This window comes from Callithrix jacchus, chromosome 16, assembly GCF_049354715.1.
Source record: "Callithrix jacchus isolate 240 chromosome 16, calJac240_pri, whole genome shotgun sequence".
Taxonomy (NCBI): domain Eukaryota; kingdom Metazoa; phylum Chordata; class Mammalia; order Primates; family Cebidae; genus Callithrix; species Callithrix jacchus.
Genome location: NC_133517.1, coordinates 98816252 through 98840911, shown reverse-complemented (window position 1 = coordinate 98840911; position 24660 = coordinate 98816252). Strand labels below are relative to the sequence as shown.

The 24660-nt window shown below is 48.2% G+C and overlaps 2 protein-coding genes across 13 annotated transcripts in view; both read left to right on the top strand.

Annotated features, from left to right (window-relative positions):
* Window positions 1–24660, top strand: part of MATN2 (matrilin 2) — a 173544-nt gene that overhangs the window by 134922 nt on the left and 13962 nt on the right. For 8 of the 12 annotated variants that reach the window (XM_035277629.3, XM_035277628.3, XM_035277626.3 and 5 more), the window contains exons 8-13: window positions 4193–4315; window positions 7903–8025; window positions 8281–8403; window positions 17089–17211; window positions 19489–19611; window positions 23175–23297. In XM_035277629.3, coding sequence (XP_035133520.3) covers window positions 4193–4315; window positions 7903–8025; window positions 8281–8403; window positions 17089–17211; window positions 19489–19611; window positions 23175–23297 — 738 coding nt within the window. The remainder of the gene's footprint in view (window positions 1–4192; window positions 4316–7902; window positions 8026–8280; window positions 8404–17088; window positions 17212–19488; window positions 19612–23174; window positions 23298–24660) is intronic. The other 4 variants (XM_078353486.1, XM_078353484.1, XM_078353487.1 and 1 more) reach the window with 1 other exon arrangement.
* LOC144579791 (uncharacterized) lies at window positions 2396–3708 on the top strand. Its single transcript, XM_078353489.1, is given in 2 exon segments — window positions 2396–2573; window positions 2575–3708. Coding segments are annotated over 2 exon segments (1044 nt in total). The 5' UTR covers window positions 2396–2525; the 3' UTR covers window positions 3571–3708.

The window sequence follows — 24660 nt, the reverse complement described above, 5'->3', positions numbered from 1 at the left end:
ACTATTAGACTGCCACTGATAGTGAGAAAAATAAAGATGGCATGGTTCCTGCTCGTGGAACTCAGTCTAGTGAAAGAAACAGACTTTGAAGTATCACAGATACAAAACACACTACATAAGCATTGTGGTGAATGCTATGACAGAGTGGTCCTGTAGAAAGAACTGACTCCATCTGGGAGGTCATATAGGATGACAAAATGACGTTGAGCTGAACATGCAGGAAGATGGAGGGGTTAGCCTGTGCTAAGAATGAGCCACTGAGGCAAGAGGGTGACATCATACCTTCAATTGATTTGTAGATGTGAGCTTCCTGAAAGAATTTTTGGGGAGATACATGGTAAAAATAAAATGTATTCATTACTTTATGATTTTAGATTATTTCCCCTGTATCAGTTATGGTGCTTTTTGATCACACAAAACAGGAAATCCAATTAATGGTATCTTAAGTCAGAAGGACATTTACTTTACTTTTTGTTTTGTTTTGAGATGGAGTGTCGCTTTATCGCCCAGGCTGGAGTGTAGTGGCGCAATCTCAGCTCACTGCAACCTCCACCTCCCGGGTTCAAGCAGTTCTCCTGCCGCAGCCTCCAAGTAGCTGGGATTACGGGTGCCCAGCTAATTTTTGTATTTTTAGTAGAGACAGGGTTTCACCACATTGGCCGGTATGGTCTCCATCTCTTGACTTCATGATCTGCCCACTTCGGCCTCCCAGACTGCTAGGATTATAGGCATGAGTCCCCTCGCCTGGCTACTTTTTTACCTAACAAGTCCAAGGGTGGTTGGTCCTATGGATGGCTCAGTGACTCAGTGATATTATCAAGAACCCAGATTCTTTCTGTCTTTCAATTCTGCCAAAGCATGTTGCATTTTCGTCTTCATGCTTGTCACCTTGTGGTTGCAAGATGGTTGCTGCAGCTCCCAGCATTATATCCTCACACTGCTAGACTTGAAGGCAAAAAGGACAAAAGACAGAAGAGAAAAGCATTTCTCATTTCTCTTCATACACCTTTGTCTTTTTTTTTTTTTTTTATATGGAGTCTTGCTTTGTTTCCCCGGGCTAGAGTACAGTGGCATAATCTTGGCTCACTGCAACCTCTGCCTCCTGGGTTCAAGCAATTCTCATGCCTCAGCCTCCCAAGTAGCTGGGATTGAAGGCATGTGCCACTGTGTCCTGCTAATTTTGTTTTTTGTTTTGTTTTGTTTTTTAGTAGAGTTGGGGTTTCGCCATGTTGGCCGTGCTGGTCTCAAACTCCTGGCCTCAAGTGATCTTCCCACCTGGCCTTCCAAAGTGCTGAGATTGCAGGCGTGAGCCACTGTGCCTGGCTGCCTTTGTCTTTTCAGGAAGAAGAGAGGTGCCCCAGTAAACTTCTTATGTCTCATTGGCCAGAACCAGGGCATATTCCCACCCCTTGACCAATGATTGACAAAGAAGAACATGGTTGCCATGCTGGCTTAGACCAACCATGATTCATGCTTGGGGGTCATGAGATAATGGTTATTGGCAAGACAACCAACAGTGTCTGCCACATCCCCAGAAACAGAACAATGCTGTGCAGTTAAACTGATCCAGCCCAGCCAATGAGGTTGGTGGTGACCTTTTCCCACAACACCAGTCTCATAAAGGCTCCCCACAAGCTCATTTTGTGCCCTTTTCTCTGTCTCCCCTGGAGCCTGCTATGTGTGGGGTCCTATGGCTTTAGCATTTTCTACCAGGAAAGGAATTGCTTATTGGCTGCTGGTTGTGACACAGTTTTTCCATCTGCTGGCCTTTCCATAGAGTGACAGGACTGCAGTAGCCTGGAGCAGCATCAGAGATGCGCCTCCTCCAGTCCCATGATACGATGCCAGTGTGATCTGAACAGAGCAAGGCAAAGCATCCGGACCCTTCATGAAACTGCTAACTCCTTCCTCCCTAAGTAGCTGGATATTTTGCAAGATCACCTTTTGTTTCTTCTGCTTCATGCCGCTCGATGTCACTGTCAGATGTCACTGTAGACAGAAGCTGTCTACATGCTTTGAGCCCTAGTGATCAGGTTAACTTGAGAGAGACACTGGATTTTCTTAGCTTTTCCATCTTTCTTTTTTTTTTTTTCCTCTTCTTTTTTTACTATCATGCGCATAGAGAGCTTTTCCATCTTTTTTGGAAGGAGGTCGGCTGGGGAGTGTGGCTTTTGCCCCGGTTCTCAGCTCTTTGGCCACTGACTCAGTTCAGTTCAGCTCAACTGAGCCTCGGCTTGCTCTTTGTCCATCAAAGGGGGAAATGCTGGAGAATTCACAGGTACACTTCAGGTACCAGGCTCCTTTAAACAAACTCTCAGAGAGCAGGAACTGTTGTCTCTGTCCTATAGAGCACCTGGTTTCCTGAAGATTTAGTGAAGTTTGCCTGCCTTTCCGCCTCTACTGCAAAGTCTTCTTCAAGGCATAACCTTGGCCTTGTCACTTCCACCAACATTCTTACCTCCAGTCACCTGTTCAGAGCCTTCACTGCTCCATCCTGGGGCTTGCAAGACCCTGCACAACCAGCCATGCTCAGCTGGGCCAGCTCACTCTGCCTCCCAGCCTCATCTCTCTCCTCACACTCCAGCCATACTCAGCTTCTCACAGCTCCCCAGGCGTGCCCCTCTCCCTCATCCCCAGGCATTTGTGTACACTGTCCCCTCGTCCCCAGGAATTTGTGTTCACTGTCCCCTCATCCCCAGGAATTTGTGTACACTGTCCCCTCGTCCCCAGGAATTTGTGTACACTGTCCCCTCGTCCCCAGGAATTTGTGTTCACTGTCCCCTCGTCCCCAGGAATTTGTGTTCACTGTCCCCTCGTCCCCAGGAATTTGTGTACACTGTCCCCTCGTCCTCAGGAATTTGTGTTCACTGTCCCCTCGTCCCCAGGAATTTGTGTTCACTGTCCCCTCGTCCCCAGGAATTCGTGTACACTGTCCCCTCGTCCCCAGGAATTCGTGTTCACTGTCCCCTTGTCCCCAGGAATTCGTGTTCACTGTCCGCTCGTCCCCAGGGATTCGTGTACACTGTCCCCTCGTCCCCAGGGATTCGTGTTCACTGTCCCCTCGTCCCCAGGAATTCGTGTTCACTGTCCCCTCGTCCCCAGGAATTCGTGTACACTGTCCCCTCGTCCCCAGGAATTCGTGTACACTGTCCCCTCGTCCCCAGAAATTCGTGTTCACTGTCCCCTCGTCCCCAGGAATTCGTGTACACTGTCCCCTCGTCCCCAGGAATTTGTGTTCACTGTCCCCTCGTCCGCAGGAATTTGTGTACACTGTCCCCTCGTCCCCAGGAATTTGTGTTCACTGTCCCCTCGTCCCCAGGAATTTGTGTTCACTGTCCCCTCGTCCCCAGGAATTTGTGTACACTGTCCCCTCGTCCCCAGGAATTTGTGTTCACTGTCCCCTCGTCCCCAGGAATTTGTGTTCACTGTCCCCTCGTCCCCAGGAATTTGTGTTCACTGTCCCCTCGTCCCCAGGAATTTGTGTTCACTGTCCCCTCGTCCCCAGGCACTTGTGTTTGCTGTCCCCTCTTCCCCTGGTATTTGTGTTTGCTGTCCTCCCCTAATCCCTAAGCATTTGTGTTGGCTGTCCCCTTATCCCCAGGTGTTTGCATTCACTGTCCCCTCATGCTTAGGCATTTGTGTTCGCTGTCCCCTCATCCCCAGGAGTTTGTGTTCACTGTGCCCTCATCCCCTCGTATTTGTGTTCACTGTCCCCTAATCCCCAAGCACTTGTGTTTGCTGTCCCTTCATCCCTGGGCGTTTGTGTTTGCTATCCTCAAGTCCTCACGTTCTCCTTCCTTTGGACCCCGCTTGCCTATGGAACTCCTCCTCCTCCCTGGGGCCTCCAGTTGGCCTCATCTCCTCTGGGAAGACCCCCTCACCCCAGGACTCAGGGAGGCCCCTGCTCTATGCTCTGCATTGTCTTATGGTTGCCATTCCCTTGCCTGTCTCCTTGCCAGAGCCTGAACACCTCAAGGCAGGCCTCCATCTTAATCGCCATTACATCCCCGCGTCTAGCTCAGGGCCTGGCACTTGGTTCGTGGATAAATGAATGAATGATCTGTTCCAGCTTACCTCAGCACCCAGCACCCACCAGTCCTCTCCATGGGGGCTCACAGGAGCCCCAAGGGGCTGCCCTCAGCCCTGGAAGAAGCCCAGAGTCTGAAGGAGGGTCTGCCCTTCTTCCCCTCAGGGATCAACTACTGCGCGCTGAACAAACCGGGCTGTGAGCACGAGTGCGTCAACACGGAGGAGGGTTACTACTGCCGCTGCCGCCGAGGCTACACCCTGGACCCCAACGGCAAAAGCTGCAGCCGTGAGTGTACCCTAGGGGCGGGGTGCTGACGGAGGGTGAGGTCCACTCACAGGCACCAGGCGGGCTCACTAGCAACCAGTCATGTCTGGAGCCCCCTGGGGTTTCCTGATGGTCTGTCAGGTGTAGCCTTCCTTACCTTTAGTTTCCTCATCCGTAGAATATGACTATTAATACTAACAACTACCCAACCCAACAGACTGGGTTGCAAGGATTAAAAGAATGAATAGGGGCTGGGTGTGGTGGCTCATGCCTGTAATCCCAACACTTTGAGAAGCCAAGGCAGGTAGATCACTTGAGGTCAGGAGTTCAAAAACAGCCTGGCCAACATGATGAAACCCTGACTCTACTAAAAATACAAAAAATCAGCTGGGCATGATGGCAGGCACCTATAATCCCAGCTACTTGAGAGGCTGAGGCAGGAGAAATGCTTGAACCTGGGAGGTAGGGGTTGCACTGAACAGATATCACGCCACTGCACTCCAGCCTGGGCAATAGAGCGAGACTCCACCTCAAAAAAAAAAAAAAGAATAGGAGTAAAACTACTTAGAACAGTGCTGCTAGGCATAAGCACTCAATAAATGTTAACTAATATTAGTATTTGCTGTTGAGAGCATTTCCTAGGTCAGACAGGCCTGATTTCAAATCCAGCCTCTTCCCCCTACTAGACGTGTATGACCTTGGACAAGTTATTTACCTTCTCCATACTTTGACTTCCCATCTATGACAAAAGGTGAAACTAATGTTGGATTGATCCCACAGGTTCTTACAGGGAGAAATAGGAGCCATTTTGCTATCTTAGCCTGGTGCCTGACATAGGGTGAACTTCTAGTCAAGGGGAACAGTTCCTATGGTGGAGCCTGTGAGAGTGGCCAGTGCCCGGCCCCAGATTGGGACAAGAGGCCAGAGGGAACAGATCTTAGAAAGCAAGCTACAGAGGTTGATCTGAGGGCAGAGGCAAGAAACATGGGACTTTCTGCGAAGGCTTATCTTCATTTTCTTGTGTCAGAGCCACAGCGAAGCTCCACTTGGTGATGTAAATGTGTAGGAACTTGCAGGCTCTGCCAGCTGGGTGGCTCCATGGTTTTTTATGAGGCACCATCCCCACGGGTCCTGGACAGCAGGGTGGGAGTGCCTGAGTGTGGCTGTGGAGCCTGTGCCCTTGGCATGCGGGAGAGGGGCCCATCTCCATGGCACGGCACATGCAGAGGGGGCCCTTTGTGTGCCTTTCCACTCAGCAACCCCACATCTGCTCCCCTTGGAGACAGAGAGAGATTGTGAGTGAGGACAGTGCAGCTGTTGAGCACTGGGCTCCACACTGCCCACAGGGAAGTTTCCTACATGAAATATGAGGGCCAGGGCAGTCCTCAGGAAAGTGTGGCCCTCCAGTGTCTAGAGAGAACAAAGGAACAAAGTGCCACAGTGAAGTCTCACTCTGTTGCCCGGGTTGGAGTGCACTGGCGTGACCTTGGCTCACTGCAACCTCCGTCTCCCGGGTTCGAGTGATTCTCCTGCCTCAGCCTCTCGAGTACCTGGGGTTACAGGCACATGCTACCATGCACAGCTAATTTTTCGCATTTTTAGTAGAGATGGGGTTTCACCGTGTTAGTCAGGATGGTCATAATTTCCTGACCTTGCTGATCCACCCACCTCAGCCTCCCAAAGTGCTAGGATTAGAGGCCTGAGCCACCAAGTCCAGCCTCAGTTAAGGCTTTATAAGGACTGATCTCAGAGGCCAAAGGGCTTTTGAACTGGAAAGTTGGTACCAAAGTCAGCGCCTGCTGTACATTGCCTCTGCATGTCTCAGTCTAATGAGAGGCCAGCAGGGAGCAGGGCTCCCATTCAACAGGAGACGCCCTGGTTACCATGGATCTGTGCATATCTGGCATATTTCCTGGAGTGTCAGGTCTGCCAGCTGATAGCCCTGGCAGTTTTCCCAGGGCAGGTGGGCCTCACCTGGCCAAGCCCATGCAGGTCACCAGGGACATGGCCTGACCGCCCCTCCCAGCATGCCTCTGGGGGCCAGAAGAGCTCTAAGGATGAACCACAAGATATTGGGACCCTCCATTCTCTCGGGGATCTAGTCAACTCAGAGCAAGTATAAACCAAGCCATTTCTGTCTTGCAGTTTGTAGAGAAAGCCATGGGGTTCTGCTTTCCCTGAGGGATCAGGGACCCCAGGCCATAAACACAGCAAGCCCTTCTGAGGCGCTCACTCTGTGCTGGCAATGCCCTGAGCACGTTCCATGCATAAACTCACTGCATCCTCACAGCTGCCCTACTAGGCACCCACATTCTTGTCCCTATATGAAGAAGGGGAAGCTGTGGCACAAAGGGATTAAGTCACTGTCCTGGGGTCCTGAACTAGTAAATGGCAATACCAGGATGTGAACACAGGCATGGAGCTCCCAAGATCCAGCAAGTGTTTGCATCCACTGGTGGAATGTTCCAGAAGGCACTAGTCCCAGGCTCTGCGGAGTCAAGAGGCCCACTTGGCAGCCCTGCACAAGGCCTCCAGTGTCTGTCCAGTCTCTGGAGGTGCATTTTCTCCATAAGGAAAGCCTGGGAGGCAGCCTGCAGGGCTGTTGGTGGGAGCTGTCCACCACAGCTGTGTGTTCATTAGCCTTTGGTGCTTGCTGCCCGGAGGACCAGCTGTGCAGTGTTCTGATGCCAGGATGGGCCACACATGCAGGCCCAGGCGTTGGTTTGTTTTTTGAATCTGGATGTCCTGATGATGGGGGTAAAAAAAAAAAAATCGAAATTGATTTTACTGAGAAGGACAATTCTTTTTCATTTTCAATTAGAAATGAAACTATAAAACTAGTTATTACTCAGCACTAATTGATCATAATAGTGTCTTCATTAAGTGGTTGCTGTATGCTAGCTACTGTTCTAAGCACTTTACATGAATCAACTCCTCTTATTCTCACCCTATTCCTGTAAGAAAGCAACCATCTTCCTCCACATTCACAAGTCAGAAACAATGGCTAAGAGGCCATGGAAATGCCCAGCATCCATAGCTAGGAAGTGGAAGAGGTGCGGTGTGAGCCCAGGTAGTTTGATGCCAGAACCTGCATTCTAAGCACTGCCCTATCAGCTGTGTGGTTTTGACCTTGACATTCCTGAGCCTCACTTTCCTTTCTGTGAAATGAGAATTGCACCTGCTCTCAGAGGTGCCCTGAGACTATAGATTCTGTGTGCCATGGTCCTGGCAGAGTGCCGCTGTCATCAACAGGGATAGCATTTCCCAGCCGTTGGGGTTATACACTTTACTCTTCAAACAAAGAAATGGGAAAAAAGGCTGGGCGTGGTGTCGAGCACCTGTAACCCCAGGCTGAGGCAGGAGAATCGCTGGCACCCAGAAGGCAGATGTTGCAGTGAGCCAAGATCTCACCACTGCACTCCAGCCTGGGTAAAAAGGGAAAGAAAACCAACAAGCCAGGCTGATTTTCTAGAGGGGCCAGGGACGTGGGATAGAATGACAGCTTCCCTGTGGCTCGTTATGTCTCCAGTTTTGTTTTTCAATCTCGGTTACTGGTGGGGTGTTGCCCCCTCAGCTCCTCTATGGTTTTGTGTGTGTGACAAATGCAGGGGTGGACCACTGTGCACAGCAGGACCATGGCTGTGAGCAACTGTGTCTGAACACAGAGGAGTCCTTTGTCTGCCAGTGCTCAGAAGGCTTCCTCATCAACGAGGACCTCAAGACCTGCTCCCGTGAGTCCCTCCACGCTCCTCTCCTCCTAGGGCAAAGTTTACACCAGGAGTGAAACCTATGTGACTGCAGAGGGTGCAGGTCATGCTTGGGCAGCCCTCCCCTGCCCCCTTGCCCTGCTCCAGGAGACAGTGGGGATGTCCACTGGGAATGCATGCCTTCAAGGGAGGGTGGGGTGAACCTGATGGTCGCTTCATCCCATCACCATAGCCCAGAGGTCTCACTGATGGAGGACTGCTTGGCTATTGGTTTTGCAGGGGTGGATTACTGCCTGCTGAGTGACCACGGTTGTGAATACTCCTGTGTCAACACAGACAGATCCTTTGCTTGTCAGTGTCCTGACAGACACGTGCTCCGCAGCGATGGGAAGACATGTGCAAGTAAGAAGGATAAGTGGGACTGTGGGTGTGGGTGTGGGTGCCCTGCCAACGCGTACGTGTATGTGTGCCTGTGTGTCCTGTCTCCAGGCTTTGCTGGGCCCGCATGAATGTGCGTGACAGCATCTCTTAGCCATTGAGCCTTGGTGGCTGCTCCTCCCCCTCCCCTCAAACTTCCTTTCCTCATCCCCTGAAGCAGCTTTTTGCTGTTTCCACAGCCCACCTCCGTGTCATTCTGAAGCTGGACAGAGCCCTAGTCCTCAGCTCTCTCTGCTCTATCCCAGTCAGCTAGTATGGCACATGAATAATAATAATGTGGACCCCTCGCTGACTGCTGGCTGCATGCTGGGTACTGTGCTAAGCACACATGCTGTTGCATTCAAGGGACAGATGAGGAAACTGCAGCTTAGATTAAGAGCCTAAGGTCACCAGCTAGTTAGTAAGTGGTGGGTTGAGATTCTGCTGGGTGTGATTCCAGTGAGTCCTGGGAGAAGAGGACGCTCCTGAGAGAGCCTTTGCTCTGCTTTCTGATCCTGGTGACCTCACAGCACATGGTGAGGCTGGCAGTGATAGGTCCTGGGTATATATTTCCTTGCAGCTGGTCTCAATTAAAAAAAAAATGCTCCCAGACCTCCTTCCCTCCATCACTGAAGAATGCTGCTGTGTTTGTTGCCCTGCAATTCTGTTTCCAAGTGGACCAAGATAAAGAATTAAAATATAGTCATTTTGAGAGAAGGGATCAGAAATGGAAGAAAAGCACCATAATTTACCTTCCCCAGCCTGCTGGTCTTTCTAGTTATAGGGCCAGGGTCCCTGAGCACTGGTACAGTTGTAGGCACAACCTAATTTATCCACCTTTTTATATCATCCATTCATCTAGGCAGATGAGCTGGCTGCACAGCTGGGTGTGCCTCTCTATGCTGCCTGTGAGAAAGTATTTCCAGTTTGGGACAGATTCTTGAATCTCAGCAAATGGGTTATCCATGTTATAGCTTTCGGTGGCTCCCTGCCCAGCTGCCTCCCAGACTGCTGCTGCAGCCAGCTCAGGGAGGGATTGGGCACAGGGGATGCAGAAAGGGTATGTCGAATCGCATGGACATTGACTGCATGCCAAAGCCAGAGGCAAGGGGTTTGCTGGTTTGTTTAATTCGCCATCATTTTAGATTATTCATGTCCTCTATCCACCTCATTCCTGTGATAATCAAGAACTGACTATAAGATGGTTGCAGGGCTGGGCATGGTAGCTCACACCTATAATCCCAGCACTTTGGGAAGCCAAGGTGGGCAGATAACCTGAGGTTGGGAGTTCAAGACCAGCCTGACCAACATGGTGAAACCCCATCTCTACTGAAAATACAAAATTAGCTAGGCATGGTGGCACATGCATGTAATCCCAGCTACCTGGAAAGCTGAAGCAGGAGAATTGCTTGAACCAGGGAGGCAGAGGTTGTGGTGAGCCATCAAGCCATTGCACTCCAGCCTGGACAACAAGAGCAAAACTCCATCTCAGCAACAAAAAAAAAGCTGGCTGCAGGACCTCTAAGAAATTCTCATGAGCCCTTCTAAACAAATGTAGTCCTATCTCCTTTGAATCATGTGCCCCTTTCTCTCCCCTGCCTAGGTCCACATCTGGGTTATAACTCAGCCAATTTTAAGTGTTGCCCATTTTCTCATTTAAAGTGGGTTTCTAACCAATGGCACAGTGGAACCATCTACGTGAGTAAATGTCCAACAATGCAATGAATAGTGATTTTTGTTATTTATACATGGTTGTGTCTAGATGAGAACTTGTGAGATAATCAGATAAGTTAAAATTGTCCTCAGGAACTATACATGAGAGATGCATTTAACCCACCCGCTGATACATACGCGTTGAGCTATTCCCCTAATTGAAGACTTTCTGCCTGCCCCAGAATGATTCATTCTGACTGTCCTGTCCTGTAATAATGGGCTAGGTTTTCAGTGTGGCCACAGCTAACCGGAGGTTGGGATGTATGTCCCCGAGCTCTACTCCAGATGACAAAGAGCTAGATGGCATGACTGTACCTTTTTGGAAAAGCCTGTTGGGGATCAGCCAGGCCTGGCTCAGCAGATAATAGTGTCCTTGGTTCTTTATATAGAGGCAGCCTTCACTTAGAGCTTTGACAGCAAGTGGTCTTAAGAATGTGCCACTCAGCCGGGGGCAGTGGCTCACGCCTGTAATCCCAGCACTTTGGGAGGCCAAGGCAGGCGGATCATGAGGTCAGGAGATCAAAACCATCCTGGCTAACATGGTGAAACCCTGTCTCGAATTAAAAAAAAAAAAGGAATGTGTCACTTACCTTCTGGAAAGTTCTCTAAAGTATGGAGGGGCTTCTGCAGCCCAGGGATGAAATGGGCTGCCATCCCCCTACTCCTTCCGGTGCCTTGGGCTCCCTGCCTCTGGAGTGATGTCCCCTCCCTTCCTCCAGCCCCCTGATCCCAAGCTCTGCTTTCCCAAATGCTCCCTAGCAGCCCTCTTACCTCTGACAATTAGATGCCCAGACTCAGGGTGTGGAGGGGAAGGGATGGGGCAATCGCTTGTACCAACTGCAGCTGAGAGGAGTCCTTCCCTCTCTAGACATTTCCCTGAGACTGACCTTGTACAAGGGCATCCCAGTACTGAGAAAGACTCCACAGGCCTGATGTGCATGGAGCACACTGCCTACTGGCCTGCAAGCTCCTGGAGGTTGGAGGTCAGAGGCCAACATGAAATGACTGGAAGGGTGAATGGAGAGGCCACCTGTCTTCTTGCCCCGTGGCCCCAGTGCAGGGTCCACTCCCCACTTGATAGCCTTTAGTGGCTCCCCACTGTCTCCCAGAATAAATTTCCATTGCATTCCTTGACTTGGCGGCATGCAGAGCCCCCCTTCCACTTCTTTAGCCTTGCCCCAGATCCTCCTGAAGCCTCTTGTTCTTCAGCCAAAGTGGCAAGTCCCTTATTCTCTGAAGGCCCTGTGCCCCAGTGTCACCCCCATGGGCAACCTTCTCCCCCACCTGATAGGCTCTGCTCTCCTCTTCCCAGCCCAGGCTCTGTTGGGGCCTCTCTGCAGAGGTCTCCTGCCCAGCCTTGCCCTGCAGCTCTCTGTGCACAGGTATGAGAAACCGTGTGGCAGAGCAGAAAGAGTACTGCACTGGAAGCCCAAAGACCATTTAAATCATGTCACTTCTACCCTAGGCAAGGGAATTGGCCCTCTCGGGGTCTGACTGCTCTTCACCAAACTGAGAGTAGTCGTTGCTGCCTTTGAACACCACTGTGTGGCCCAGAGAGACTGCTGTTGCAGTGCTGTGTGAACTTGCAGACTGCCATGACCCCTAAGGGATTCCTCCTCTTGTCTACCCGCCCCAGCATCAGAACGCCCTGCACTGAGGAGACTCGGAAGGGAGCTCCTGGCATTGCTGCCTGGAGACCCATCTTCCAGGGCCGGTCCTGCTTTCCTTGGAGGGGCCCCAGAGATGCACAACTCTGGACAGGGGCTGGACTCAGGAGTCCAGGGGCTGTCATAGGAGGGACCCTCCCTTCTGCAAGCAGAGAATGCCAACCCAAATCAGAGCAGTCAACCTAGGGCACTGGGGGATCACTGTTGGTCATACTCCCAGTCCAGCTATCACGGGCAGATCTGCGCAGGCCTGTTAGGCTACCTGAGGACCTGAGCTTGGCCTTCCGAGGCTGAGGCAGCCCTAGGCAAGGCTAGGGGAGTGTCTTAGTCTACTCAGGCTCCCATCACAAAATACCATAGACTGAATGTTGTTTCTTAACCACAGAAATTTATTTCTCACAATTCTGGAGGCTGGAAGTCCAGGATCTGGCCTGGCTGGGCTCTGGTGAGGGCCTTCTTCCTGGTTTACAGCCAGCCAGCATCCAGCTGTGTCTTCATATTACATGGGTTGTAGGGGGTAAGAGAGCAAAAGAGTGCAGGCAAGCTCTCTGGTGTCTTCTCTTATAAAAACACTAATCGTATCAGGTCAGGATCCTGCCCACACGACCCCGTCTAAACCTAATTACCTCCCAGCCTCCACCTCCAAATACCATCACATCAGGGGTTAGGGATTCAGATGTGAATTTTGGGGGAAACACTCTGTAGTAGGGAGTAGGGGAGGGCCACCCTCACTCTCATGTATTCACATTACAGGCTTGATGCAACAGAAGGAAGTTAGAGATTTTCCCTTATTTTGTGGGAAACGGACACAGGGAGGAAACTGATGCCTCCAAGCCAGCCCTGGTCGGGGAATCAGTGGTAGAGCCGGGACCAGCGCCCGAGTCCCGATTTCAGGATCTCTTGCCCAGGGTGAGATGCCCTGGAAAAGTACATCTCAATTCTGCTGCTGCTTGGTTTGTCTGAGAAAAAACCTAAATGGAGTTAGCAAAGGATTGGCTGCTCCTAGTTTTATTACAAGAAAATCAAGGAAGCAGTGTAATTCTATCGTCGGTTACTGTCTTGGCAGATGGCCGCTGTGGCTTTCTCTCTCTGGGGTTGGGGTTGGTTTTAACAACGTCTTACGTGGAGTCCCAAATGCAGGATTGCTGTCTGTCATCACAGCAGATGTGCAAGTCCACAGAACATGCTGCCCCACAGTTGCTGTGCCACAGACACATGTGACTCACCTGTGTCAGCATGCAGGGCTGCTGGACATGGACCCTAAAGACCTGTGCTACATCCTAAAACTTCTAACCATCCTGAGCACATGCTGCAGACTTCATTATGAGGGTTTAATTAAATATGTAGGCCTGGGTCCTTATATGTAAAAGGAAGAGAACCCTTCTTTGAGAGGAAAAACGTTTTCTTCCTCCCTTTTGAAATTTCTCATATGTCCTCCCACCCATTTCACTTAAGCAATGGTTCCTAATGGAGTCTCTCTTTACTCTTCTCTCAGTTTGAATCTAGGTACTTCCTTTAAGCACTTGGTTCCTTCACCCTCATTGTCTACAAATATTTACTGTGTACCTGCAGTGGGCAGGGTGCTGGCAATCTTTAGGGTTGACACAGATTCCACTTGCTCCCTAGGGAAGAAGGATAACAGATGGAGCAACCATTCCACGTGGTGAGCGTGGTGATGTGGGAATGAGGGTGCTGCGGGACCCTCCCCTAGTCTAGAGAAAGATGTTTGATCCAACACCCAGAGAGCGAGTACAGTGAGCCAGCCAGAGATGGAGGGGAAACGCTTCCCTAGGAGCCAGAGAGTGAACCACAGGAAGTTCCATTTTCTGAGTATGGGGTACTGAGTATGAGAGGGAGGCAGGCAAGAGTCAAGCCTGGGGATGCCGGTGGGACCCATCACCTACCTACAGCCCGGAGAGGTACGAGAGACTTCCTGGCCGGCCTCCCTTGAGAAAATGACTTTTGTCTAGTTTGTCTTCTGAGAATCTTCCAGGCTGTCTCAGCACACTCTCTTAAGCTAGGATGATCAGTGGATGTGCAGCTGGACCAGGGACACGGAGGTGACAGACTTGGATATAGTCCCATCTCTGCCCTCAGGACAGCTAAGACCAGTCACCTCTGAAGGTTAAGGGACATTGGGAAAGTCACTTCCCCTCTCACCATCAGACATTCTCATCTCTCTTTTTATTTTATTTTATTTTTTTTGAGATGAAGTCTCGCTCTGTTGCCCAGGCTAGGGTGCTCAGACTGAAGTGCAGTGGGGTGATCTCGGCTCACTGCAACCTCGGCCTCCTGGGTTCAAGCAATTCTTCTGCCCCACCTTCCCAAGTAGCTGGAAGCACTCACCATCATGTCCAGCTAATTTTTTTTTTTTTTTTTTTTTTTGGTAGAGATGGGGTTTCATCATGTTGGCCAGGCTGGTCTTGAACTCCTGACCTCAGATGATCTGCCAGCCTCAGCCTCCCAAAGTGCTGGAATTACAGGCGTGAGCCACCGCACCCAGCCGTCTCATGTCTAATGAAGGATTGGACTGCTTCATCTCCAATGAGATGAACTTCCAGCCCCCAGACAAGGATATTGCCTGGCTCAGATAAGTGTTTCATAAACACTTGCTGAATGAATGAACTTACTGTGGTGCCCACCAGTCTCCCAGGCTGAAGACACCGCATGGTAGTGAGTCAGGGGTGGTGGCTCTCTTTGCCTGGTAGGGGACCACTGAAGCATTTTCCTATAGGGGAGTATCATTGCCCTGGGGAGAAACTGACACCATGTTGGTTTCCAGACTTGGTGGATAGAAGGCTAGTGCCTGTGGTCAGGAGGTTAATTATTGTCCACCTTTGGCATTCTCTAATTCCCCATCCATGGTTCTCTGAATTATTAAGTGGCCCAGAACATCACTGACAGGCAGAAACAGGACACTTTGCTGAACAAATGTGAGTCGTGCATTTTGCAAGGCGGGCTTGTTGGGGGGAGTGGGAAGCCTAGCTGGCCACAGCAGCCACATACCCCATGGGGTTCTTATTTAAAACATCTGCACAACAGCCCTGTCAGGTGGACCTAATTACCCTCAGTTTTCAGAATAGAAAATGGAGGAAATAGGTTGGACATGGTGGCTCACACCTGTAATCCCAGCACTTTGGGAGGCTGAGGCGGGTGGATCACCTGAGGTCAGGAGTTCGAGACCAGCCTGACCAACATGGCAAAACCTTGTCTCTACTAAAAATACAAAATTAGCCAGGAGTGGTGGTACATGCCTGCATTCTCAGCTACATGGGAGGCTGAGGCAGGAGAATCACTTGAACCCAGGAGGCGGAGTTGTGGTGAGCCAAGATCGCTCCATTGCACTCTAGTCTGGGTGATAGAGTGAGACTTTGTCTCAAAAAAAAAAAAAAAAGTTTTCTTTTGCTCAATGGGTCTTTCTAGAGGTCTGTTAGGCACCAGGAATTATGGCCACTGCCAACATCTCACCTCTGATGATTCATCGAAATCATCTATGGGACTTGGAAAAAATATAAAGGCCTAGGCAGCACCCCAGAAACTCATCAGAAACAGAAACAGAGACTGTCTTACATTGTTGGTGAGAGTAGAGATTGAAATAATCTCTTTGGAGGATGATTTGGAAATATTTATCTGCCTTTAAATACTCATACCCTTTACCTAGGCAATTCTGCTTCTGGATGTGTAACTGTCAGATATGCCTCCACATTGTATGTAAAACTATAATGCACAAGAATATCCATTACAGATCAGGTGTGGTGGCTCATGCCTGTAATCCCAGCACTTTGGGAGGGCAAAGCAGGAGGATCACTTGAGGCCAGAAATTCAAGACCAGCCTGGGCAACATAGTGGGACCCTATCTCTACAAAAAATATGAAAATTAGCTAAGCCTGGTGTACCTGTAGTCCCAGCTACTCAGGAGGCTAAGGCGGGAGGTTCACATGAGCCTGAGTTGAGGCTGCAGTGAACTGTGATGACACCACTGCACTCCAGCCTGGGCGACAGAGCAAGACTCTGTCTCAAAAAACAAAAAGGCTGAGCTGAAGCTAAGAGGATGGAACTGGGCACAAGGGAAGCTCCAGGAAGGAAGGGCGTGCTCAGAGGGCTGTCTGGATTATGGCTTGACAAGGCTGACACAAAAGAGCTATAGCTATTTTATTATCATGGAAAATGGAGTAGTAGTATTATAAATTCATGGCAGGGGAAAGGAAAAGACACCTCACCTCCATAGCCAGCTAGTTGTCTGTATTATGAATCACTCAGTTGTACTTTCCACTCTTACACTACACGAGGAACTACCCAAGCCATCGGGAAATGTTCTGCATTCAGAGTGAGTCTAGATTTGCAGTAGCTTCAAAGGAAAAAAGAAGAAAAAAAAAAGAGTGAGTCTAGAATTTGCTGAGAAAAGTAAGCCGTGTTCAGGGCAGGCAGGAGGATCCAACCCGGCCTTGAGCTTCCTCTGCAGCTGTAATTGGAGTTATCAACCTTTTCCCGTTCTTCAGAGATTTTGGCAGTGCTTCTGCCCAGAGAAAGACAGGCAGAATTCCCTTCATGTTTGAAAGCTTGCTTTAGAATATAGCAATACAGTGTAGTAAAAAAAAAAAAACAAACGGATTTATTTGTAAGATTACAGTTTAAGTCTGGTTCTTCCTCTTGATAACAGCTGGTCTTGACAAGCCATTAGCCTTCCCAACCCTTAGTTTCCCTAGCTGGTGGGTGAGAATAACAATAGCCTTAACTCATCCAAAGGTGGTTCTGAGGAGGCCTCTCCAGAGAGATACTGCAAAGATGCTTTACCAAAAAAAAGTGTGTGGTTTGTGGCTGATTATGAAAGTCATTATCTAGGCTGGGCGTGGTGGCTCATGCCTGTAATCCCAGTACTTTGGGAGGCCAAGGCAGGCTGATTACCTGAGGTCAGGAGTTTGAGACCAGCCTGGCCAACATGGTGAAACCCCATCTCTACTAAAAATACAAAAATTGGCCAGGTGTGGTGGTGCACACTTGTAGTCCCAGCTACCCAGAAGGCTGAGGTGGGAGGATCACTTTAGCCCAGGAGGTAGAGGCCGCGGTGAGTTAAGACTGCACCACTACACTCCAGCCTGGGCGACAGAGTAAGACCCTGTCTCAAAAAAGAATTTTTGCTCCTAGACATGCTTTCTGTTCTGAAATGTGCACTGTAGGATAAGGCACTGTTTTAATTCAAGGTGTCTGAAATGTCTTTTATGATTGAATAAGCCACTAATATATGAGTCATTTTCTTCTTCTGTTTGTCTAATTCCCATTTGATTCTCAGAATTGGACTCTTGTGCTCTGGGGGACCATGACTGTGAACATTCGTGTGTAAGCAGTGAAGATTCATTTGTGTGCCAGTGCTTTGAAGGGTACATACTCCGTGAAGATGGAAAAACCTGCAGAAGTAAGTTTGTACTGGAGGTGGCTCCTACTGCTATGCCAGACCACTGTGTGAAATCACTATGCTCATCTCTGTATACCTCAGTTCCTCTCAGAAGTCAGTGCGACACAGTAAAATGTAATGTAGTGTCCTGCATAGGACCCCGAAAGAGAAAAAGAACATTAGGGAAAAACTAAGGCAGGGCTCGGTGGCTCACGCCTGTAATCCCAGCACTTTGGGAGGCCAAGATGGGCAGATCATGAGGTCAGGAGTTCAAGATCAGTCTGACCAACATGGTGAAACCCTGTCTCAACTAAAAATACAAAAATTAGCCAGGCATGGTGGCAGATGCCTGTAATCCCAACTACTGAGGAGGCTGAGGCAGGAAAATCACTTGAACCCGGGGGGTGGAGGTTGCAGTGAGCCAAGATTGCACCACTGCACTCCAGCCTGGATGACAGAGCAAAATTGTCTCAAACAAACAAACAAAAAAAAAATGAAAACTAAGTAAATGTAAATAAAAGGTAGACTTGGGCCAGGCGGGGTAGCTCATACCTCTAATCCCAGCACTTTAGGAGGCAGAGGTGGGTGGATCACCTGAGGTCGGGAGCTCAAGACCAGCCTGACCAACATGGAAAAACCCCATATCTACTAAAAATATAAAATTACCCAGGTATATGGTGCATGCCTGTAATCCCAGCTACTTGGGAGGCTGAGGCAGGAGAATGGCTTGAACCCAGGAGGCGGAGGTTGCAGTGAGCCAAGATTGTGCCATTGCACTCCAGCCTGGGCAACAAGAGCGAAACTCTTGTCTCAATTAAAAACAAAAATGTGTGTGTGTGCGTGTGTATACACACACACACACACGTAGACATTAGTTAATAATCATGTGTCAATGTGGGCTTATTAATAATAACAAATGGACTATACTAAGGTGAGATGTTAACAATAGGGAAAACCAGATGTAGGGTATATGGCAATCCTCTGTGCTTATCTTCTCAATTTTTGTGTAAATCTAAAACTGTCCTAAAAAATAAAGTCTATTAAAAAAATGGACAAACGAAAGAAGTCAACACCAGAGCTGCTACTGAAGTTCTTCGTTTCCATGCTGTGTGGCAGGAAACAGTGGTTTGGCAGTATGCTCTAGTGGGAAGACGTATAGTCAGAAATCCAAGATTCAGTCAACTTCTGTCTCTGCCATTTATTAGCTGGGAAAATTGCCTAACTTCTCTAAGCCCCTCTGCTTGTCTATCTTTAATAATGTTGTTGTTGTTATTTCTGGTGCGCAAATCCCTCCCAGAGGGCACCTTGTGAAGCCATTTTTACGTTTCAGAAGGCAAAGCCTCTTAGATAGGGCTGCAGCTAGCCTGCCCGGGACAAGCAGCCGTAGAGTGAACTGCTGCTGTAAATCTCAAGACACATCTCTGAATAACCAAAGGGGACTGTGTGACCCTGATTGCCATCCCTGTAAGTTATCTTCTTCTCAAACTTCTCAAAGCACTTTATAAAGAGCAACTCACATTGACACTTTTGGAAGAAAAGACGGGTAACTGGAGTAATTGCTCTCATTTTTTGGACAGCAAAGCTAAGACTCCCAGAAGTGATTCTCCTAAATCATACACGATGTCAGGGACAAAGCCAAAGTTAGATTTCAGTGCCGCTAATCTAAATTGAGGTTTAATCGCCTGAGGCATTGTATCAAGTGTTTCCATTCTGATGTCAGAAACTCTGTCTACAGAAAGCTGATGATGGACTGCTTTTTTTATTTTTTTTGAGACAGAGTCTCGCTCTGTCACCAGGCTGGAGTGCAGTGGCACAATCTCAGCTCACTGCAACCTCCACCTCCCAGGTGCAAGTGATTCTCCTGCCTCAGCCTCTCAAGCAGCTGGGACTACAGGCATGCACCACCACACCCAGCTAATTTTTTTTATTTTTAGTAGAGAAGGGGTTTCACCATGTTGGCCAGGATGGTCTCCATCTCTTGTCCTCATGATCCGCCTGCCTCAGCCTCCCAAAGTGCTGGGATTACAGGCGTGAGCCACCGCACGTGGCCAATGGACTGCATTTTAACACTAAAGTAGTGCTGGTGAATGATGATAGTGAAGATAGTGAAACAGTCTGAGTTAGCCTGAATCAGAGCCACTGAACTTTGTTCTCAATTGTATGTTTATGCTCCATGGATCACCAAGCTCAGGTGGCAGTAGAGTCTACTGGCTGACTCTAGTGGATGGGTCCTCCAAAATGAAGTCCATGCGAAATGTATGTTAGTGAAATTGTTGTAACTTGCTCTCCTGTCTTCAGGGAAAGATGTCTGCCAAGCAGTAGACCATGGCTGTGAACACATTTGTGTGAGCAGTGAGGACTCATACACATGCAAGTGCTTGGAGGGATTCTGGCTCGCTGAGGATGGGAAACGCTGCCGAAGTAAGTAGCCTTGAGGTAGAGAAGAACTTTTCCCTCTGTGGACTCAGTTAGAAAACTTCATTTAATCCTTAAAGTCCTCCTTTACTACCACTGTCACAGTGTCAGTTCCTGCCTTAGGTGCTCTGAAAGTGTTTAGCTTGGCTGGGCATGGTGGCTCACACCTGTAATCACAGAACTTTGGGAGGCCAAGGTGGGTGGATCACCTGAGGTCAGGGGTTCAAGATCTGCCTGGCAAACATGGTGAAACCCCGTCTCTACTAAAAATACATTAGCCAGGCATGGTGGTGCATGCCTGTAGTCCCATCTACTTGTGAGGCTGAGGCAAGAGAATTGCTTGGATCTGGGAGGCGGAGGTTGCAGTGAGCCAAGATTGTGCCACTGCACTAGAGATCGGTTCAGTAGACCCATGCTTCTTCAGCAATTTCTCAGTCAAGGTCCTGAGTTGTTGGGTTCTTTGCTTCTCTTCATTTTCTGCCAGCTGTTGGCCCTTTCTATAGCAGTTGTGTGAAAGCCCAGAACCTTGCACAGTGCCTGGCTAGTCACTGGACTGAATTAGAATCTCTGCCAGCAATCACTATAAGGACTGAAGGTTAATTACAGAACTTTCTCCTCTTGGTAGGCCTTATGAGTAAGGGTAAAGGGTGAAAGGGTGTATTAGTCCATTTTCACGCTGCTGATAAAGACACACTTGTGACTGGGCAATTTACAAAAGAAAGGGGTTTGATGGACTCACAGTTCCACTTGGCTGGGGAGGGCTCACAATCATGGCAGAAGGTGAAGGGCATGTCTCACATGGTGGCAGACGAGAGAACTTGTGCAGGGAAACCCCCCTTTATAAAACCATCAGATCTTGTGAGACTTACTCACTAATCACGAGAATAGCACAGGAAAGACCTGCTCCATGACTTAATTACCTCCCACCGGCTCCCTCCCACAACACCTGGGAATTGTGGGAGCTACAATTCAAGATGACATTTGAGTGGGGACACAGCCAAACCATATCAGAGGGATTTCCTGTGGGTTTTATTTTTTTATTATTTGTATCATTTGCTTCTATAGGTCACTCAGACTCTGAGAGTTTTCATTAGAAGGCATATTCACCAGAGTTCTGCAGAGAAACAGACCTTCTCTATGTATATATTTGTCTTCTATTATATATAAATATAATAGAAGACATACATGTCTTCTGTGGTCTGTTCTATTAATATATATATATATATATCATAGAAGGTATATATACATACATATGTATACAATGCTCTGTTTCTATCTTCTATGAATATATCATCTCCACCAAAAAAATGAACATATATATATATAATAGTGAGAGAGGAAAATATTGGCTGATTTTTAAGGGATTGGCTCACACAGTTGTCATGGGCTGGCAGGTGCTAAATCTGCAGGGCAGCCTGGAGACCCAAGCAAGAGCTGATGCTGCAGCTCAAGTTCGAAGGGAATCTGGATGCAGAATTCCGTTTTCCTCAGGGGACCTCGGTCTTTTTCTTTTTAGGCCTTCAAGTGATTAGATGAGGCCCATCTACATTATGGGGAGGGATCTGCTTCACTCAAAGTCTGCTGATTAAATGTTAATTGCAGCTAAAAATTAGCTCACAGCGTCATCTAGACACTGTTTAGATGTCCTGTTGTTTGACCAAACAACCGGGCTCTGTAGCCTAGCCAAAGCGACACATAAAATTAACTTTCACAGTGCCCAGAGAAAGAGAGGGATGTGGTCAGAGCTCAGTGAGGTGGGCATTAGGAGAGTATGGGGCAGTGATTTTTCCCCGCCTTGAGATTCTGAGCTGGTAACTCCCTCTTTTGGGGGAAGGGCGGTTGACAGTGTCGACTTGCTTTTGTGACACTTGGCCGCAGTGGGCCAAACAACCCTTTTTCATATAAGGCAAAATATGTTCAGTTGCTTTCGAGGTTGGTTTTTGGGAATTTCCTCACATACTCCTTTGAGATAACTGGGGACATTCCACACACCAACAAGATTTGGTTGGATGGCTCTCAATGACCACTTTTCCCGCCGGGAAGAGGGACTCCTACCTTTAGCAAGAAGTTCTGTGTGAATGACTGATGCCTAGGATGCCTGTGTACCCTGGCCTAACTCTGCAGGGATTCCCCTCATGACTGTAGGTTCAGCATGATACCTTAGCGGCCCTCTTATGGAGACTTTGTCTATAATTCTGCCCATTGTGTCTGCCTGTGCTGCTTATTCATGTTTTTGTTTTTGTTTTGAGACAGGGTCTCATTCTGTCACCCAGGCTGCAGTGCAGTGGCATGATCCTGGCTCACTGTAACCTCCACTTCCTAGGCTCAAGTGATCTTCCCACCTCAGCCTCCTCAGTAGCTGGGACTACAGCTGTGCACCACCACACCTGGTTATTTTTGTATTTTTTGTAGAGATGCAGCTGCCCAGGCTGGTCCTGAACACCTTAGCTCAAGCGATCTGCCTGCTTCGGCCTCCCAAAGTGCTGGGATTACAGATGTGAACCACCATGCCCAGCCCTCAGGTTTTTCTTTTTGCAAACATCTGCACACTCACACACACTGTTTATTCATTCAACACATTTGTTGCTCAGTAAATTAAGCTACTGTACACAAGGCACAATTTCTACCTCTGGAATTTGATCCTAAATCATATTTCACCATTCCTGCTTCCTAGAGGGATGTGTACTTACTGATTCCATTTTTGTGTGAAGCCTCTCCGTTTAAGGGCTAATGACAGGAAAGAGCCATAGGCTCTCATGCTGTGCAGGAGCACTCAGGAGACAGCTGTGTCATCAACCTGCCAGATGAACATGGGCAACAGTGAAGCTTTCTAAGGATCTGATTCTTCATTTATACCTTGACTCTAAGTATCCCTATCTTCCTCCTCTCACAGGATGTTGTGAGGTTAAAGGGCTGTAAGTAACTCGAAGAGTTTAAAGTACCTCACACATGAGAAATGTTCATTAGACAATCCCACTTGGAGTGTTTGGGATGTCTATGGCAAAAAAAAAGAATTAGAAATTTGGCTAGGAGCGGTGGCTCGCGCCTGTAATCCCAGCACTTTGGGAGGCTGAGGTGGGTGGATCACCTGAGGTCAGGAGCTTGAGACCATCCTGGCCAACATGGCGAAACCCCATCTCTATTTTAAAAAATAGTAATAAAAATACAAAAATTAGCTGGGCATGGTGGCATGCACCTATAATTCCAGCTACTCAGAAGGCTGAGGCAGGAGAATCGCTTGAACCCGGGAGGCAGAGACTGCAGTGAGCTGAGATCACACGTCTGCACTCCAGCCTGGGCAACAGAGCAAGACTCCATCTCAAAAAAAAAAAAAAATTAGACTAAAGCACATCTAACAATAGGATAGTAAATCAAGGACACCTAATCACCCATTGTACCATTCAGACTCATGGGAGCTGGAGTTTTCTAAGAGGAGCTTTTTCCCCATCTTGACTATGAGACTAAAAAAGACGTTATGAAGGAGGTTTGAAGAGAGGCATTTTCTTCTACTCACATGACTATTCAATATACCTCGTTTCTACACTAATGGGATTGTTCACTTCCCTCAGGGAAAGATGTCTGCAAATCAACCCACCATGGCTGTGAACACATTTGTGTTAATAACGGCAATTCCTACATCTGCAAATGCTCGGAGGGATTTGTTCTAGCTGAGGACAGAAGACAGTGCAAGAGTAAGTGATCTGAACTTGGCTCTCTGCTTTAATTTGGTTTTGGAGTATTTTCAGGCAACAAATTCCTCACCTCTGGTTCTTGCATAAATATAAATGCATAAACACAAATACAGAATGGGGAAGGGAGGGCTTAACTGCAGCACCTGTGAAAACACTTTGTTTTAATTGACAGTAAATTCATTATCAGCCAAGAGGCCAGGGTGATTGTAGGCTGAAGAGCAGTATCTGGATGAAGGAGGTAGACAGAGCTGTGCTCTGCTCTGTGCTGGAGAATTACATTCAGCTCTGGGCATGGTACTTTAGGAAAAGAGAGATGGATCAATGGTTTAAACATTAAAAAAAAAAAAAAACCCACAAAATAGCAAAAGGAGTCTTGAGAAAATTATTTTATAATCTGAGAGAATATCTTTCTAAACATGACATGAAATTTAAAAGCCATAAAAGAAAAACAAAGGAAAAATACATAGTAAGACAGTAAAGCTGTGATAACCTTTTTTAACCTATTAGTTACCAGAGATCGAAAAGTTTGATTCCTTATGTTGGCAAAGGTATATTGTGGTAGGGAATTATAAATGGATCAGTGGGTATCTGAATTGGTACAGCCTTTCGGAGGGCAATTTGGCAATGTTTTGAATCCAGTTCCACGTCTAGCAGTTTACAGATATATGCATGTTTACAAAACCATATATATAAGGAGATTTTATAGCACTATTTGTAGCAGCAAAAAACTGGAAACATGCTAAATGATCACCCATTAATCTGGCTGAATAAATTATGGCACATGTATGTAATAAAATATGTTGCAGCTGTTCAACAAGCAGGTCTGGATGTGTCCCCAAGATTTTTTTTTTTTTTGAGATGGAGTCTCACTCTATTGCCCAGGCTGGAGTGCAGTGGCACAATCGTGGCTCACTGCAACCTCCACCTCCTGGGTTCAAGCAATTCTCTGCCTCAGCCTCCCAAGTAGCTGGGATTACAGGTACTCGCCACCGTGCCTGGCTAATTTTTGTATTTTTAGTAGGGATGGAGTTTCACCATCTTGCCCAGGCTGGTCTCGAACTCCTGACCTTGTTGTGTTCCACCCACCTCGGCCTCCCAAAGTGCTGGGATTACAGGTGTGAGCCACCACACCTGGCATCCCCAAGGTATTTTAAGTGAAAAAAGCATGGTGCTGAATGGTTTTTATAGTATGTTACTATCGAGATATTTTGTAAAACCCTCTAACATACAGTCTTTCTCTATATATGAATGTGTGTGTATACCATTATATACATATATAATGTGTAAGTCTGGGCGTAGTGGCTCACTCCTGTAATCCCAGCACTTTGGGAGGCCGAGGTAGGCAGATCACCTGAGGTTGGGA